This window comes from Lupinus angustifolius, chromosome LG20 (assembly GCF_001865875.1).
Source record: "Lupinus angustifolius cultivar Tanjil chromosome LG20, LupAngTanjil_v1.0, whole genome shotgun sequence".
NCBI classification, from domain to species: Eukaryota; Viridiplantae; Streptophyta; class Magnoliopsida; order Fabales; family Fabaceae; genus Lupinus; species Lupinus angustifolius.
The window spans coordinates 10,200,845-10,217,111 of NC_032028.1; the positions used below are offsets into that span (position 1 = coordinate 10,200,845).

The window sequence follows — 16,267 nt, forward strand, 5'->3', positions numbered from 1 at the left end:
TGGTAATTGGTATAATGATTATAAAGCCTGTATTTCTATCTTATCCAAAAAGATCAAAATATGATCTTTTCTTTGTATTTGATTAGTACTCATTGTACTTATTTAAAATATATTTGTTTATTGGAAAAAAATGCGTTGTCTCATCCTAATAGAAATAAGATATATCAATTAAATTTTATTTTTATTGTTATTTTTGATTTATTATGATTGAGAATGACACATATGTATGAGACATTAAATTTATGTTACACTACCTAAGGTCTCTCTCATCATCATCATCTCACTTCTGTGCAAAATGAGAACCAAAATATGCAAAAATTGCACACTCATTATTAAAACTCGTTCATTGTTTGCGCAAGTTTCTTTTGTCTCAATGCTGATGCAACTTGTCAATGCCACACAGCACATTCATTTATTGCTAAAGAAGACTGATTTAAACTCAGATTGTAGTCCTTGCAAGCCCCACATTCAATAATAATGTCAAATCTAATTCCCTCTGATAAAATTTTACCCTACTTTCTCAACTTCTAAGTCCTTCCCTATTTATGGTCCTCTTTGTTGCTTTGAGTATTCATGTTTATTCTGTGGTGTGGTTTTTAGTGTTAGAAATATAGTGTGTGCCAAAAAATGGGAAGGACACCTTGTTGTGATAAGAAGGGTTTAAAAGGTCCATGGACACCTGAAGAGGATGAAATTCTTGCTAACTATATCAAGAAGAATGGTGGCCATGGAAGTTGGCGTTCTCTCCCTAAGTCAACAGGTTTTATCATTAGTTATATCTTATAGTGATATTTTTTCCGCTAAATATTAGTATGTTAATATTTATTAGGGATAAGATTTGAACTTTTAAACTCCTTTACTCTATTTATTCACCATAACTATGAAATCACCTTGTAATTCATCTTTTATAATTTTCTTTTTAAAATTGTTATGAGTGACTCAAATTCAGAATTAGTTGGTGGTACTTGGTTTAGGAATTGTGTTAAAACAGCAAAACAATAGTACTAAAATAATCAATTTTGAACCTTCCTTATTAATGATTTGAACTTTTGAAGCATAAATATTTCTTCAACGGCTCTTCTTTTTGTGTGGTCTTAAAACACTCTCTGATTAACTTTACATTTAGAACAATAATGTGTTAAAGGGTAAGATAAAGCTACAATTTTGACTATTTTATTTATTTTAACACTGAGTTATATTACTTGAATAGAATAGTAACCATGATATGATACCTTTAAGGCTTTATCTTAATAACTCATACTTTTATCTCAGGTACCTTTACATTCTCCGTCTATAACCATAGTATAAAATAAATGATACTTCATCTGTTTTTTGAAGATTGATATTTTTTAATTTTAATTTTATTATAAATCTTTTGGTCGAAGTATAAAATTAATTATACCATTGAATAATTTTTTAATCAATATGTATCACTGTAAACATTAATCTTTGGCAACTGGTAGAGAATCATTTATTTCATACTTTGTTTTCTTCTTTCAAGTAACCAAGTTTCAAAATATGACACACCTTCATCGGCATAATTTTCTTCACACAACATTTGTTATTTCCTTCTACAAAACTAGTTGATTGATCCGGAGAGTTATGTTTGAGTTTCAAGTATGTCATAATTTTTTTTGGTTTCAAATAGGTGATGAACGCTTATAACGTTAATCATTGTGATCCTTTCCGTTAAATCCTTATTAAAACATAACTCACTCTCTGGGACGATCTTATCTCCTATTCCGCAAAAATAGTAATAATGAAAATTTAATTTTTTTAATCAACATCACATATTATAATGATATTCTCATCGTACCCTCCTCCTTCCTCTTCTTTTCCTTTCATCTCTTCTTTCGTTCCTCTTCATTTTATAAATATTATTTTTAGGTTCTTCAAGTTCAAGATCTCTAATAGTGAATGATGTTGTTTTAAGAGAGAGAATGGTCACAAAAGAGATGAAAGAAAGGGAATGCATTTTGTTTAACGGAGTGGATAATATTGGAATTTACTTCAAACTAAAAAATAACTTAGAACACAAGTTCTGAAGTTTTCCCTTCATTTTAACTATTGTCACCATCATCATATAAAAGGACCCTTGATTGTTTATTCGGCTTTTCAACTTGATGAACATGTCCTTCATTTTCCATTTCAGGTCTTCTTCGTTGTGGTAAGAGTTGCAGGCTTAGGTGGACGAACTATCTTAGACCTGACATTAAACGTGGTCCCTTTACTGTTGAGGAAGAAAAACTAGTCATACAGCTTCATGGAATCCTAGGAAATAGGTAAATGTTTGAGCTTTTATACTAAGTTATCACCATCTCCCTTTGAGTCTAAAATCAGTGTTTTAATCTGACGTTGCCTACTCGGTTTGTAGTAGTTATGATGTTAATTATTTTGTAATAAAAATTTATTTTTGAATTTGATGTGGTCTAATTGAGTCCAAATATGATCCTATGCAACCCAACTATGATTTAATGTGGTCTAAATATAGTCTGATGCAGTTGCATTATGGACGTATCATTGTAATTCGTTGTCACACAAAGTGCAGTGTAATGCAGTTATCACTGCAACATTGTGACAGCATCATGTGATACGGTCTACAATTTCAATCACTTAGTCTAATATTCAATTCAGCAAAACAAACCCGTTTTAGACTTATTATTTGATATAAAAAAGTCCTAAGAAAGTATTTCTTTGTCATGTTTATAGTGTCCTCACATATCCATAGAAACAAGATACAACAACAAATGGTTTCAGAAGATCCACTCATTTTGTGAATGTGAAAGACCGTTTAGGTTTCTATTTAGACATTTTTTTACTTTTGAGAGTAATAGTACAAAACATAACATTTGATGTGGAAATTGATTTTTTGCCGGTAGATTATCTTCATAATGGTAATATTTTTAGAGCAATGATGGTAAACTGTTTTCAACATTTTATTATTTGCTAAATTACATTTGGGACACATATATCATATGAGGTCTAATCTTAGTTAGTGGTGTTTGAGTTTGATGTTAAAGTAGAAATTACGGTGGTTGGTGTTTGAGTTTGATGTTCATATAATGCTGCTCAAATTGAGAAGCCTGTATCATACTATCAGTAAAATTTCTTTATATTTAAATATAATTTTATAATATAGAAGAATCTAAAGATTGTTTGCTTAAATTCTAATTTTTCAGTGCATTTATATCTATTAATCTATGGTGTTGGTGGATCTAGAACTTGGGACATGGATGCAACATATGCTTTGGGTCAGTGCAGTAGGTCAGGGGTAACATACGGGTTGTGCTTGTCACTTGTGGTCTCGTTGGGTTTAAGGACAAAAACATTCCAGGGTGTGCATGACCAATCAAATGTGTCATTTAATTCAAAAAAATTATAAAATTATAAAATAATATTTTTATATTATTTGATATATTCTATTGGACAAGTTCTTTTGATACATGGATCTGTGTTCATTTCCTCACCTTCATAATTATGGAGCAACTGATGTCCATTCTTCTTGCTAGTTTAACTTTAATAATGTTGAAGAAATTGAACAATTTTGCAGGTGGGCTGCTATTGCATCTGAGTTACCAGGAAGAACAGACAATGAGATAAAAAATTTATGGAACACTCACTTGAAGAAACGTGTAAAAAGCCACCAGCCACTTTCCTCATCACATTCTCACAGTGTTGGCAAGGCACATCCTGCATCTCTTTCAACCCGTCACATGGCTCAGTGGGAAAGTGCTAGGCTTGAAGCTGAGGCCAGACTTTCAACTCAGTCATCACTCTTCAACTTCAACAACAACAACAACAATGCCAAAACTCATGATTATTATGACTTCTTCCTCCGCATATGGAACTCTGAAGTTGGAGAAGCATTTCGAAATAATAATAATAATGTTCACAAATTAGATGATGATAATAACAAAACTAGTTGCTATAACCAGAGTCCCATTTCTGGAGAGAAATGTGAATCAGTTTCAGCTATTACTGCAGAGTTAGGATTCTCAAAATCATGTGCAGAAGATGTGAATGGGATTTTTCATGGGTATGATTCGTCAAGCTCTAATGAGTTAGATGAGTCATCTGACACTGCCTTTCAGCTCTTGTTAGATTTTCCTATTAACAATGACATGAGTTTCTTAGAAGGAAACTCTTTTGTGTGTACCCTTTAGTTGTCTGTGTATGCATGATATTGTGTCATTTAGTTACTAGTTTGGTATTATGTACTAAGAAGTATTTCTATCTAAATTATTGGAAAGTATGAGAATGAGGGATAGCTTGGTAATTTGCTGATTTTATAATGGTTTTTCATAATTATTGTCTTCTATCAATGACAATGAAGCAAATATAAAAAATAATAATAAATAAATAATTTTTTAATTGAGACATGATATATAGTGTGAGACATGATATATGACAACAAGAAATTATTGCATTATTAGGTGTGATGTATAACTTAGCAAGTCATAACTTATTGATGTATCAAATTAGCATTTTAATAGTTATTGTAAAAGTTGTATACTGAATTAAAAGAAAATGGAGAAATAATTAGTGAAAAAGAAGAGTAATAAATAAGAGTATAATTGGAAAGTGAAATATAAATGTGCATTGAGTTTCTAAAACATAAAATAATAATAGAATTACGTAAAAAAAGTTAAATCATCAAAAAAAAATATGGAAGAAGAAAGTTGTACTCTTGTTCTAACACAAGAGGGTGAGCTAGATTGGGGTCTGACTTAGGGTCTTCGGTTGCAGGTGGATGTGTTTCGTAGGAGATACTTCATTCCCTTTTTATAATTATAATAGTCATTTGTTATCATAAGTTGGTAGAAAACTTTTTTTATTTAATTGAGTTTAAAACTTAATTGTGTGCCTTTGTTGTGATAAAAGGATAAAACATATGTTGGTGATGATGTTCGCAACTCATTTGTGACATTTTGTTATAGTAAAATTATCATTGTTGATTATTTAATAATTTAATCACATACTTGCAATGTTATTAAACTTGGACTGGTTAATAACTCGGTTATGACACTGAGTCAATGAGTAATTAGTTGAAGTAGTGGGTCAATGGTTGCACCAATTGACTCAATTTACATTAAAATTTCCAAAAAAATTCATAATATTAACTAACATTATCTAATAACTCCATATTTCAAATTTAAAAATATTACAATACCTAATTAAATAATCAACAAAGAATATTTTACTACTATAAAATGTCACAAACAAGTTATGTATTATGCTTTAATTGCAGAAAAAGTGCACATAAGTTTAAAATTTACTTAAACAATGAAAATTTTGCTATAATATAAATTAACAGATGACAAATATAATTACAAATAAGTTAAAAGTTTTTCATCATAAAACAACATTCTTTTTGTTGTTTTTAAAAAACTATTTTTGATTGACTCGGGTGGTCCAATCGGTTCCGACCATCCGAGTCACCGATTTTAGGCTGGAATCTATCGAGTCGAACCGAGTCACCGATTTTAGACTTGAATCTATCGAGTTGAACCGAGTCAATCTGATTTTAATGTAAACCCATATAGAAGAGAGACTTAGACTGGTCATATATTTAGTTCACAATTAAACCAGTCAGTCCAAACCGAGTTTTATAACAGTACATACTTGTATAATAATAAATTTTATATTTGAAATAAAAAGTATTAAATAGTATTCTACTAAACTTATTAGATTTTGTTAATATAAATCTAGTTAGCCATTATAATCATTAATTTATTAGTTTAAATTGTTATCCATTAACGAATAATGCATCGGTCTAATAGTGTAATACTCACTGGATCTCTAAGGTTAAAGATTCGATATATGAGAGTGATACTTGTTGGGAGGAGCAATCGTAAACTCCAAAAAAAATTAGTTCATTAGCTAAAAAAAAGTAAGGAAATATTTTTGGTAATATAAAAAAATAATAGTGATCCATTAAACGAGTACTTTGATTTTGCTACTGTTCTAACTTAATGTCGCTGAGGTTATGATATTTTAACAACTATAATTTAGTAATTTCTATCCTAATAAAATTAAACTTTTTTACTCTTATCTCCAAAATTTATATCTACACGTATAGTACAAAAACTCATAAAAGTCAAAATTTAATTCAAAGTTGTCTGAGAGATTGTGTTTTCATTTCTTGCAGTAAAAACAAGCATTTATTTCCTGGTGTGTCCGTACCTGTCATGCCATTAATGACATCCTCCATTAATGTTCACGTCCTTCCCTGTAATAGTTTCTGTGTGCCTGTTCAATCCTACACTGACTTCTTTAAAGAGAATCTGCGCCATTAATGCATTCCCTGTGCGTGCAATTAATACGGTCACCACCAATATCCTCACTACTATAAGAAGTGAAAATATTTTACTACTAATCATTCTACTCATAAAAAAATGATATATATTATTTTACTACTAATCATTCTACACATAAAAAGTGATATATGTTATAATATAATACTTTATTTATTAATGATTGATTTATAGGTTATATGTGTTATTTTTTGTTGGTAAAAATATTAGTAAGCGGATGTAGTAAGAAGATATAAGATTGCTCAAATCTGAAAATGATATATTCTCGTATTAAATACTTCTACTAATCATTCTATATAAGAAATGATATATGTCACAACATGATACTTTATTTATTAATGATTGGTTTATAAGTCACGTGTATCACTTCATTTTGTGTAAAGATTAGTAAGATGATATAACATTACCTCACTATAATATAAAACTATTATTATCGTACATTGTATCTTATACGTTGTAAGTAGGCGTTAGTAGCGGATTGCGATAAATGAGAGAATGAGATGTGGATTTGGGAGGTTCCTTGGTATAAAATTTTGTTTGATTGAGAGAAAACATTGGCGAGGAACTTGCATTCTGGTTTACAACATCAAGCCTGCAAGAAAGATATTGGTGACAAGTGGAGGTGGGGGCCGAATTCTGATAGAAACTATGTGGTAAAATCGGCTTATCTCATTCAAGTCAACTCAAGTACTTTACAAATTGATAATATTCTTTCTAAAGTTTGGATTAATTGTGTTCCTACAAAAATTTGTTGGTTTATTTAGAAACTTATTTGAAAGAGACTTCCAACAAGGGTAGAGCATTTCAAAAGGCATGCCATTCTTAGCAATGATGGTATAAAGTGCGTAATTTGTAAAACTCATGAAGAATCTTTTGAGCACATTTTTCTATCTTGTGATTTTGCTTCATCGGTTTGGAAATGTGTCTATACTTGGTTATAAGTATCTATGCCAAACTCTTCAACAGTAAGTGAGTCTTTTAATATACATGAGGCTATTGGTCCTAAAGGGAAGTGATTGAAGTTGCGGAGGATGTTGTAGTTTACTGTTATGTGGTCTATCTAGATTATGAGAAATGATATTATCTTTTCATATAAGACAATGAGTTTTATTCACATAATGGATTCGATTCGAGCTAGATCTTAGACTTGGTTGCAATCAAAGATGGATCATATGTCTTTAGTATTTGGTAATTGGTATAATGATTATAAAGCCTGTATTTCTATCTTATCCAAAAAGATCAAAATATGATCTTTTCTTTGTATTTGATTAGTACTCATTGTACTTATTTAAAATATATTTGTTTATTGGAAAAAAATGCGTTGTCTCATCCTAATAGAAATAAGATATATCAATTAAATTTTATTTTTATTGTTATTTTTGATTTATTATGATTGAGAATGACACATATGTATGAGACATTAAATTTATGTTACACTACCTAAGGTCTCTCTCATCATCATCATCTCACTTCTGTGCAAAATGAGAACCAAAATATGCAAAAATTGCACACTCATTATTAAAACTCGTTCATTGTTTGCGCAAGTTTCTTTTGTCTCAATGCTGATGCAACTTGTCAATGCCACACAGCACATTCATTTATTGCTAAAGAAGACTGATTTAAACTCAGATTGTAGTCCTTGCAAGCCCCACATTCAATAATAATGTCAAATCTAATTCCCTCTGATAAAATTTTACCCTACTTTCTCAACTTCTAAGTCCTTCCCTATTTATGGTCCTCTTTGTTGCTTTGAGTATTCATGTTTATTCTGTGGTGTGGTTTTTAGTGTTAGAAATATAGTGTGTGCCAAAAAATGGGAAGGACACCTTGTTGTGATAAGAAGGGTTTAAAAGGTCCATGGACACCTGAAGAGGATGAAATTCTTGCTAACTATATCAAGAAGAATGGTGGCCATGGAAGTTGGCGTTCTCTCCCTAAGTCAACAGGTTTTATCATTAGTTATATCTTATAGTGATATTTTTTCCGCTAAATATTAGTATGTTAATATTTATTAGGGATAAGATTTGAACTTTTAAACTCCTTTACTCTATTTATTCACCATAACTATGAAATCACCTTGTAATTCATCTTTTATAATTTTCTTTTTAAAATTGTTATGAGTGACTCAAATTCAGAATTAGTTGGTGGTACTTGGTTTAGGAATTGTGTTAAAACAGCAAAACAATAGTACTAAAATAATCAATTTTGAACCTTCCTTATTAATGATTTGAACTTTTGAAGCATAAATATTTCTTCAACGGCTCTTCTTTTTGTGTGGTCTTAAAACACTCTCTGATTAACTTTACATTTAGAACAATAATGTGTTAAAGGGTAAGATAAAGCTACAATTTTGACTATTTTATTTATTTTAACACTGAGTTATATTACTTGAATAGAATAGTAACCATGATATGATACCTTTAAGGCTTTATCTTAATAACTCATACTTTTATCTCAGGTACCTTTACATTCTCCGTCTATAACCATAGTATAAAATAAATGATACTTCATCTGTTTTTTGAAGATTGATATTTTTTAATTTTAATTTTATTATAAATCTTTTGGTCGAAGTATAAAATTAATTATACCATTGAATAATTTTTTAATCAATATGTATCACTGTAAACATTAATCTTTGGCAACTGGTAGAGAATCATTTATTTCATACTTTGTTTTCTTCTTTCAAGTAACCAAGTTTCAAAATATGACACACCTTCATCGGCATAATTTTCTTCACACAACATTTGTTATTTCCTTCTACAAAACTAGTTGATTGATCCGGAGAGTTATGTTTGAGTTTCAAGTATGTCATAATTTTTTTTGGTTTCAAATAGGTGATGAACGCTTATAACGTTAATCATTGTGATCCTTTCCGTTAAATCCTTATTAAAACATAACTCACTCTCTGGGACGATCTTATCTCCTATTCCGCAAAAATAGTAATAATGAAAATTTAATTTTTTTAATCAACATCACATATTATAATGATATTCTCATCGTACCCTCCTCCTTCCTCTTCTTTTCCTTTCATCTCTTCTTTCGTTCCTCTTCATTTTATAAATATTATTTTTAGGTTCTTCAAGTTCAAGATCTCTAATAGTGAATGATGTTGTTTTAAGAGAGAGAATGGTCACAAAAGAGATGAAAGAAAGGGAATGCATTTTGTTTAACGGAGTGGATAATATTGGAATTTACTTCAAACTAAAAAATAACTTAGAACACAAGTTCTGAAGTTTTCCCTTCATTTTAACTATTGTCACCATCATCATATAAAAGGACCCTTGATTGTTTATTCGGCTTTTCAACTTGATGAACATGTCCTTCATTTTCCATTTCAGGTCTTCTTCGTTGTGGTAAGAGTTGCAGGCTTAGGTGGACGAACTATCTTAGACCTGACATTAAACGTGGTCCCTTTACTGTTGAGGAAGAAAAACTAGTCATACAGCTTCATGGAATCCTAGGAAATAGGTAAATGTTTGAGCTTTTATACTAAGTTATCACCATCTCCCTTTGAGTCTAAAATCAGTGTTTTAATCTGACGTTGCCTACTCGGTTTGTAGTAGTTATGATGTTAATTATTTTGTAATAAAAATTTATTTTTGAATTTGATGTGGTCTAATTGAGTCCAAATATGATCCTATGCAACCCAACTATGATTTAATGTGGTCTAAATATAGTCTGATGCAGTTGCATTATGGACGTATCATTGTAATTCGTTGTCACACAAAGTGCAGTGTAATGCAGTTATCACTGCAACATTGTGACAGCATCATGTGATACGGTCTACAATTTCAATCACTTAGTCTAATATTCAATTCAGCAAAACAAACCCGTTTTAGACTTATTATTTGATATAAAAAAGTCCTAAGAAAGTATTTCTTTGTCATGTTTATAGTGTCCTCACATATCCATAGAAACAAGATACAACAACAAATGGTTTCAGAAGATCCACTCATTTTGTGAATGTGAAAGACCGTTTAGGTTTCTATTTAGACATTTTTTTACTTTTGAGAGTAATAGTACAAAACATAACATTTGATGTGGAAATTGATTTTTTGCCGGTAGATTATCTTCATAATGGTAATATTTTTAGAGCAATGATGGTAAACTGTTTTCAACATTTTATTATTTGCTAAATTACATTTGGGACACATATATCATATGAGGTCTAATCTTAGTTAGTGGTGTTTGAGTTTGATGTTAAAGTAGAAATTACGGTGGTTGGTGTTTGAGTTTGATGTTCATATAATGCTGCTCAAATTGAGAAGCCTGTATCATACTATCAGTAAAATTTCTTTATATTTAAATATAATTTTATAATATAGAAGAATCTAAAGATTGTTTGCTTAAATTCTAATTTTTCAGTGCATTTATATCTATTAATCTATGGTGTTGGTGGATCTAGAACTTGGGACATGGATGCAACATATGCTTTGGGTCAGTGCAGTAGGTCAGGGGTAACATACGGGTTGTGCTTGTCACTTGTGGTCTCGTTGGGTTTAAGGACAAAAACATTCCAGGGTGTGCATGACCAATCAAATGTGTCATTTAATTCAAAAAAATTATAAAATTATAAAATAATATTTTTATATTATTTGATATATTCTATTGGACAAGTTCTTTTGATACATGGATCTGTGTTCATTTCCTCACCTTCATAATTATGGAGCAACTGATGTCCATTCTTCTTGCTAGTTTAACTTTAATAATGTTGAAGAAATTGAACAATTTTGCAGGTGGGCTGCTATTGCATCTGAGTTACCAGGAAGAACAGACAATGAGATAAAAAATTTATGGAACACTCACTTGAAGAAACGTGTAAAAAGCCACCAGCCACTTTCCTCATCACATTCTCACAGTGTTGGCAAGGCACATCCTGCATCTCTTTCAACCCGTCACATGGCTCAGTGGGAAAGTGCTAGGCTTGAAGCTGAGGCCAGACTTTCAACTCAGTCATCACTCTTCAACTTCAACAACAACAACAACAATGCCAAAACTCATGATTATTATGACTTCTTCCTCCGCATATGGAACTCTGAAGTTGGAGAAGCATTTCGAAATAATAATAATAATGTTCACAAATTAGATGATGATAATAACAAAACTAGTTGCTATAACCAGAGTCCCATTTCTGGAGAGAAATGTGAATCAGTTTCAGCTATTACTGCAGAGTTAGGATTCTCAAAATCATGTGCAGAAGATGTGAATGGGATTTTTCATGGGTATGATTCGTCAAGCTCTAATGAGTTAGATGAGTCATCTGACACTGCCTTTCAGCTCTTGTTAGATTTTCCTATTAACAATGACATGAGTTTCTTAGAAGGAAACTCTTTTGTGTGTACCCTTTAGTTGTCTGTGTATGCATGATATTGTGTCATTTAGTTACTAGTTTGGTATTATGTACTAAGAAGTATTTCTATCTAAATTATTGGAAAGTATGAGAATGAGGGATAGCTTGGTAATTTGCTGATTTTATAATGGTTTTTCATAATTATTGTCTTCTATCAATGACAATGAAGCAAATATAAAAAATAATAATAAATAAATAATTTTTTAATTGAGACATGATATATAGTGTGAGACATGATATATGACAACAAGAAATTATTGCATTATTAGGTGTGATGTATAACTTAGCAAGTCATAACTTATTGATGTATCAAATTAGCATTTTAATAGTTATTGTAAAAGTTGTATACTGAATTAAAAGAAAATGGAGAAATAATTAGTGAAAAAGAAGAGTAATAAATAAGAGTATAATTGGAAAGTGAAATATAAATGTGCATTGAGTTTCTAAAACATAAAATAATAATAGAATTACGTAAAAAAAGTTAAATCATCAAAAAAAAATATGGAAGAAGAAAGTTGTACTCTTGTTCTAACACAAGAGGGTGAGCTAGATTGGGGTCTGACTTAGGGTCTTCGGTTGCAGGTGGATGTGTTTCGGATTGGAGGTCGTCAGCCTGGAAGGCTTGATGTAGTGCTTTTCGGGGGGAATTCGCTTGTGCTGGATGAGGGCATGAGTCACCTGGAGTATGCTCGGGCTCGCCAGGGGAGGTACTTAAAAATGTGCTCGGACGATCAAGTTAGTAAATGACGATAGGAAGGGAATCCACAATTCATGACATAAGTAAGCGTGATACTTAAGAGAGTTGAGAGTAGGGTTAGGGAACGTGGTGACCAATACCCGGATGTGTATGAGCTCTATCGAGAGCTATGTGAGTGGGTCGTGAGTAATTTCTCTTGAGTTATGGTGATGGATGATTCTTTTTGAAAGTGAGGGGATGAGCCCCTATTTATAGTTGATGTAGATAGAAGGTTCTATGTTGGATGTTATTGGTGTGACCGACCATCTAAGTTTGTCGACCTGTCTTTAGTAGAGTAGAGGGCTGATTTATACATGTCGAACAACTTGGTGAGGTCATACTCTATGTATAGTTGACTTATAGCCTGCAGTAGGTTGTGATAGCCATAATATAGGCATGCATTTACCGTAGAGCAGAAGGTTAGGTGAGAGTTGCAAGCGGTGTGTATGAGGTGTTGGCAGCGCGTCAGGTGGGTGACATAGGCATGCCATTTTATTGACTTGAGGGGGGCGTCCAGGTGACAGTACAGTGTTCTTGGCAAACCTATTTGATCAGTTGGAATGGCGAGTTATGATGAATTAGGGCTTTGCCACGTGCTTGATCTCAGTCGGTGTTGAGTAGTCCAGTCCGGTCAACGGGACTCTGTTTGACTGAGGTGGAATATTTGCCCCAAGTCTATTAGTGTGGCCGGAAGTCGGGTGTGCTGATAGACTTAGATGTTTCCGACCTTGAGTTCAGTAATATTATTTACGAGCATGGTAACTTGACATGAGAATGTAGTGCCTGTGTGTTGGACCCGAGCAACCGATGAATATCTATGACAATTGGCGCTTCACAACTCACCACCAATCTTTATGACAATGCTTGTATTTGGATGCGTGGCTGGTTGGGAGCGTTCCCAAATGTCGTGTTCGCCTAGGGAAGGGACGTGACGTGACAAGACACGACTCTATTCTATGTCCTTCCATTTCTTGTATTGAATGACTTGCCTTATTCTTCATGCAAGTAAATGGGGTGCCTCGAATCTTGGATTGCACTTGATTGCCTTGGCTGGATGGTGGAGATGAGTCCAACCCCGATTTCCCGCCAGTCTATCATTTTGATTTTCGTGCCGACCGTGAGATCAATCTGTCATGTCTTCATCTCAATGGATGTGGTATGTGGAAGGACGAAGTCATTTCATGATCTACCTTCCAAACTCTCCTATAAATAAAAAGGTTGGTTTCTATTTTCATACCATTCTTCAGACCTTCTTGTTTTCTTGCCACTGTTGTTCTGTTAGAGCATTCTTGCTTATCATTGGCATTGCCATGTTTCTTTTGCGAGAGGTGTTGCCGGAAACGGCCGTAAGAAATGCCATTCTTGGCACCTGTTCTTTTGTCTGGTGGTTGTCCTCATTGCTCTGCCGATATTCTCTGCTTGAGGCATTCAAGCATCTTTACCTCCTCAGAGAAAAATCCTGATTTCCTTCTTTCGGGTGTGGTGACTTTCTCATCAAAAGAACATGGGAGTTTTCAGTTTATACCTATTCGGAGCATTCCTTCTAGTAGGGAGGAGTTTTTATCAAGTCTTCCTCAGAGTTGTCATTCATTGTGTCATCGGGGCTGTCAATGGGCAGACTTGTTCAATTTGTGAGGGTGATCATGCTTTGAAGGGGAAGATGGATCTGTCTTCAATTTTTTCTTCTCGTATAGCAGTACCTAAAGGTTGTTGGCTGTGGTAACCTATCATTAAACTAGGAGCTGACATGTTGTTCTCCCTAAGCAACGATACCTAGCATTCATACCTAGTGGTCATGTGGGTTTCAATATCAAAGATGGGTGACTGTCCACTAAAAGGATCACCATGACCACCCTCGTTTGAGTCGTGGAAGGTTGAGTAACCGTTGTGGTTGCGCCATTGGTCGGGGTCAACAGTGACCAATTAGACATTGGTGTGGATGAATAGAAATAATTTCCCATCCGAGGAAGTCTTGCCAAACATACTTCTCTTCTTTGTGGTCTTCCTGGGCGCGCATATGCTATTTTGTCAGCCTAAAAGTTGTGAAGCTTCTTACCAGCCTTGCTCGGGTGTGAATTACAAGGTTTAAAGTTTGCCTTTGATGTAAGCTTGTAGGACTTGTAACAACTTTTCCTAGTAGTAGATTGCTAGGTTAGAAGTTTCTTCTTCTATTATAACTTGTAATGCTTGTAATAGTTGATCCATCAATAAAATATATTTTCTTCAATATTTGCCGATATTTTGTACCTTTATCTTTTCCCCTTTAACTTTATATTTAGCCTACTCCAATTAGATTAATAAGGTATTTCCCATATCTTCCGGATCGACCTGACGCTTCAAGCGAATGTTGGGCATTTGAGGGAGAGATTATTATTGGAGTGAGTCTGAGCATGGATTCTAAATCAGTAGCTTGGTCTCCGCCTTGGGGGTAATTGGGAATAAGCCAAAAGGGGGTCGTTATTCTTGACATGTGTAGCGGAACGTCTTTCATAGTCAGAGGAGAATGTGATCACCGCTCGTGTGGTGGAACTTGAATCTCCAGCCAATGAGGATGTGATCCACTCCTTGGGGGATGTATGTTGACCACCGTTAGCTGGGGATGTGGTTGACTGCTCTGGTGGATGACCTTAATCATTGATCCTGGGGAACGTGACCCACACTTTTGAGGGACTCTAGTTAGTCGCCACTGAAAGAGGATTTAACCGTCACCCTGGATTCTGAATCATATTTGTTGAGTGAAGTTTCACTAATCGAGAGGCAAAAGAGGTCTAAGCAATGCTTGTTCCGTATACGCTTCAATACATAAGTAGTATGACCAGAAAGGGATCAACATAACAAGTATAACAAAATACTAGAATTGCCTACATTTCTTTCTTGAGGGGCCCTTGTCCTAATCAGTACAAAATCAGAACTCTTTTTCTTCAGCTTTGTGCGCCTAACTCTGTCTAGCGGATGCCTCATGACTTCTTGGAGGGCAGTTGTTGCTTCGATGTAGAACTGGCTCAGAGGCTCATTTGGTAACAGCTCCAAGCCATCTGCTGGTCGCCCCTAACCGTACACACTCTCAGATCTGATGAGAGCAACTTCATGCATAGGTGGAGGTAGAGACCACTACTTTAAGGCGGTTGAGAAACAGATGACCGATGATGGCGTTGTAAGCCGACTTGTGGTTGATGATCAGAAAGTTGGTCTTGATCGTTTTGGATAATGGTCGATCTTCGACGGTCCCCCAGACTTCAACATATCTTCTTGCTGTGATTCCTTTGTCGATGAAGTCGATCAAGAGGTTGTCATACGACATGAGGTCTCCGTTATGCAAACCCATTTTGTCGAATAGATCTTGGAACATGACATCTGCTTAGCTCCCTTGGTCTCCTTTGTGCAAACCTTGTTATTGTTGTCGAGTTCCTCTGGTTGCTACATGCATGACTTCTCGCACATATCCTTTTTGGTGTTTTGATGTTGATCGACTTATCCTACATGTCGAGTTCCTCTGGTTGCCCCCTGCCATAAATTCCCCCGAGATGGTGTTTTGATGTTGATCGAGATTCTTTAATTCTAATTGGTCGGTCGACCCTGAAAGTGCGCATGTCAAGAGGAGCACTTTGGAAAGCTCTCTCATTATATGTCATGGTTTTGATGAGGACAACTTGTGCTAATAAGAGCTTAAAGATCATCAACAATTCAACGTGCTTAAGTCTTTTGATTGGTACTAGACTTAGACTAGAGACTAGTTTAGGTTGAGTCTAAGGCTTAGGTCACCTTAACACATGTCTTATATGCATAAACCTTTCAAATCATTTCATCTTTGAGATATGTCATATATAATATGTTCATGCATCACATAAATACATGTATATGTGCAAC

At 33.7% G+C, this 16,267-nt stretch overlaps 2 protein-coding genes across 2 annotated transcripts; both read left to right on the plus strand.

Annotated features, from left to right (window-relative positions):
• Positions 410–4,301, plus strand: LOC109335341 (myb-related protein Myb4-like). The gene is made up of 3 exons (XM_019571484.1): positions 410–760; positions 2,153–2,282; positions 3,551–4,301. Exons 1-3 carry the CDS (start codon positions 628–630, stop codon positions 4,161–4,163), a joined length of 876 nt encoding a protein of 291 aa, XP_019427029.1. The 5' UTR covers positions 410–627; the 3' UTR covers positions 4,164–4,301.
• Positions 7,911–11,801, plus strand: LOC109335339 (myb-related protein Myb4-like). The gene is made up of 3 exons (XM_019571482.1): positions 7,911–8,260; positions 9,653–9,782; positions 11,051–11,801. The coding sequence occupies exons 1-3, from the start codon at positions 8,128–8,130 to the stop codon at positions 11,661–11,663; spliced, it is 876 nt and encodes a 291-aa protein (XP_019427027.1). The 5' UTR covers positions 7,911–8,127; the 3' UTR covers positions 11,664–11,801.

Bases quoted from the DNA above. Each gene is read 5' to 3' on its own strand.
- LOC109335341 (XM_019571484.1), top strand. From the start codon at position 628: ATGGGAAGGACACCTTGTTGTGATAAGAAGGGTTTAAAAGGTCCATGG. The intron at 761-2,152 runs GTTTTATCATTA...TTTCCATTTCAG, and splicing joins TTCTCTCCCTAAGTCAACAG to GTCTTCTTCGTTGTGGTAAG. The intron at 2,283-3,550 runs GTAAATGTTTGA...ACAATTTTGCAG, and splicing joins CATGGAATCCTAGGAAATAG to GTGGGCTGCTATTGCATCTG.
- LOC109335339 (XM_019571482.1), top strand. From the start codon at position 8,128: ATGGGAAGGACACCTTGTTGTGATAAGAAGGGTTTAAAAGGTCCATGG. The intron at 8,261-9,652 runs GTTTTATCATTA...TTTCCATTTCAG, and splicing joins TTCTCTCCCTAAGTCAACAG to GTCTTCTTCGTTGTGGTAAG. The intron at 9,783-11,050 runs GTAAATGTTTGA...ACAATTTTGCAG, and splicing joins CATGGAATCCTAGGAAATAG to GTGGGCTGCTATTGCATCTG.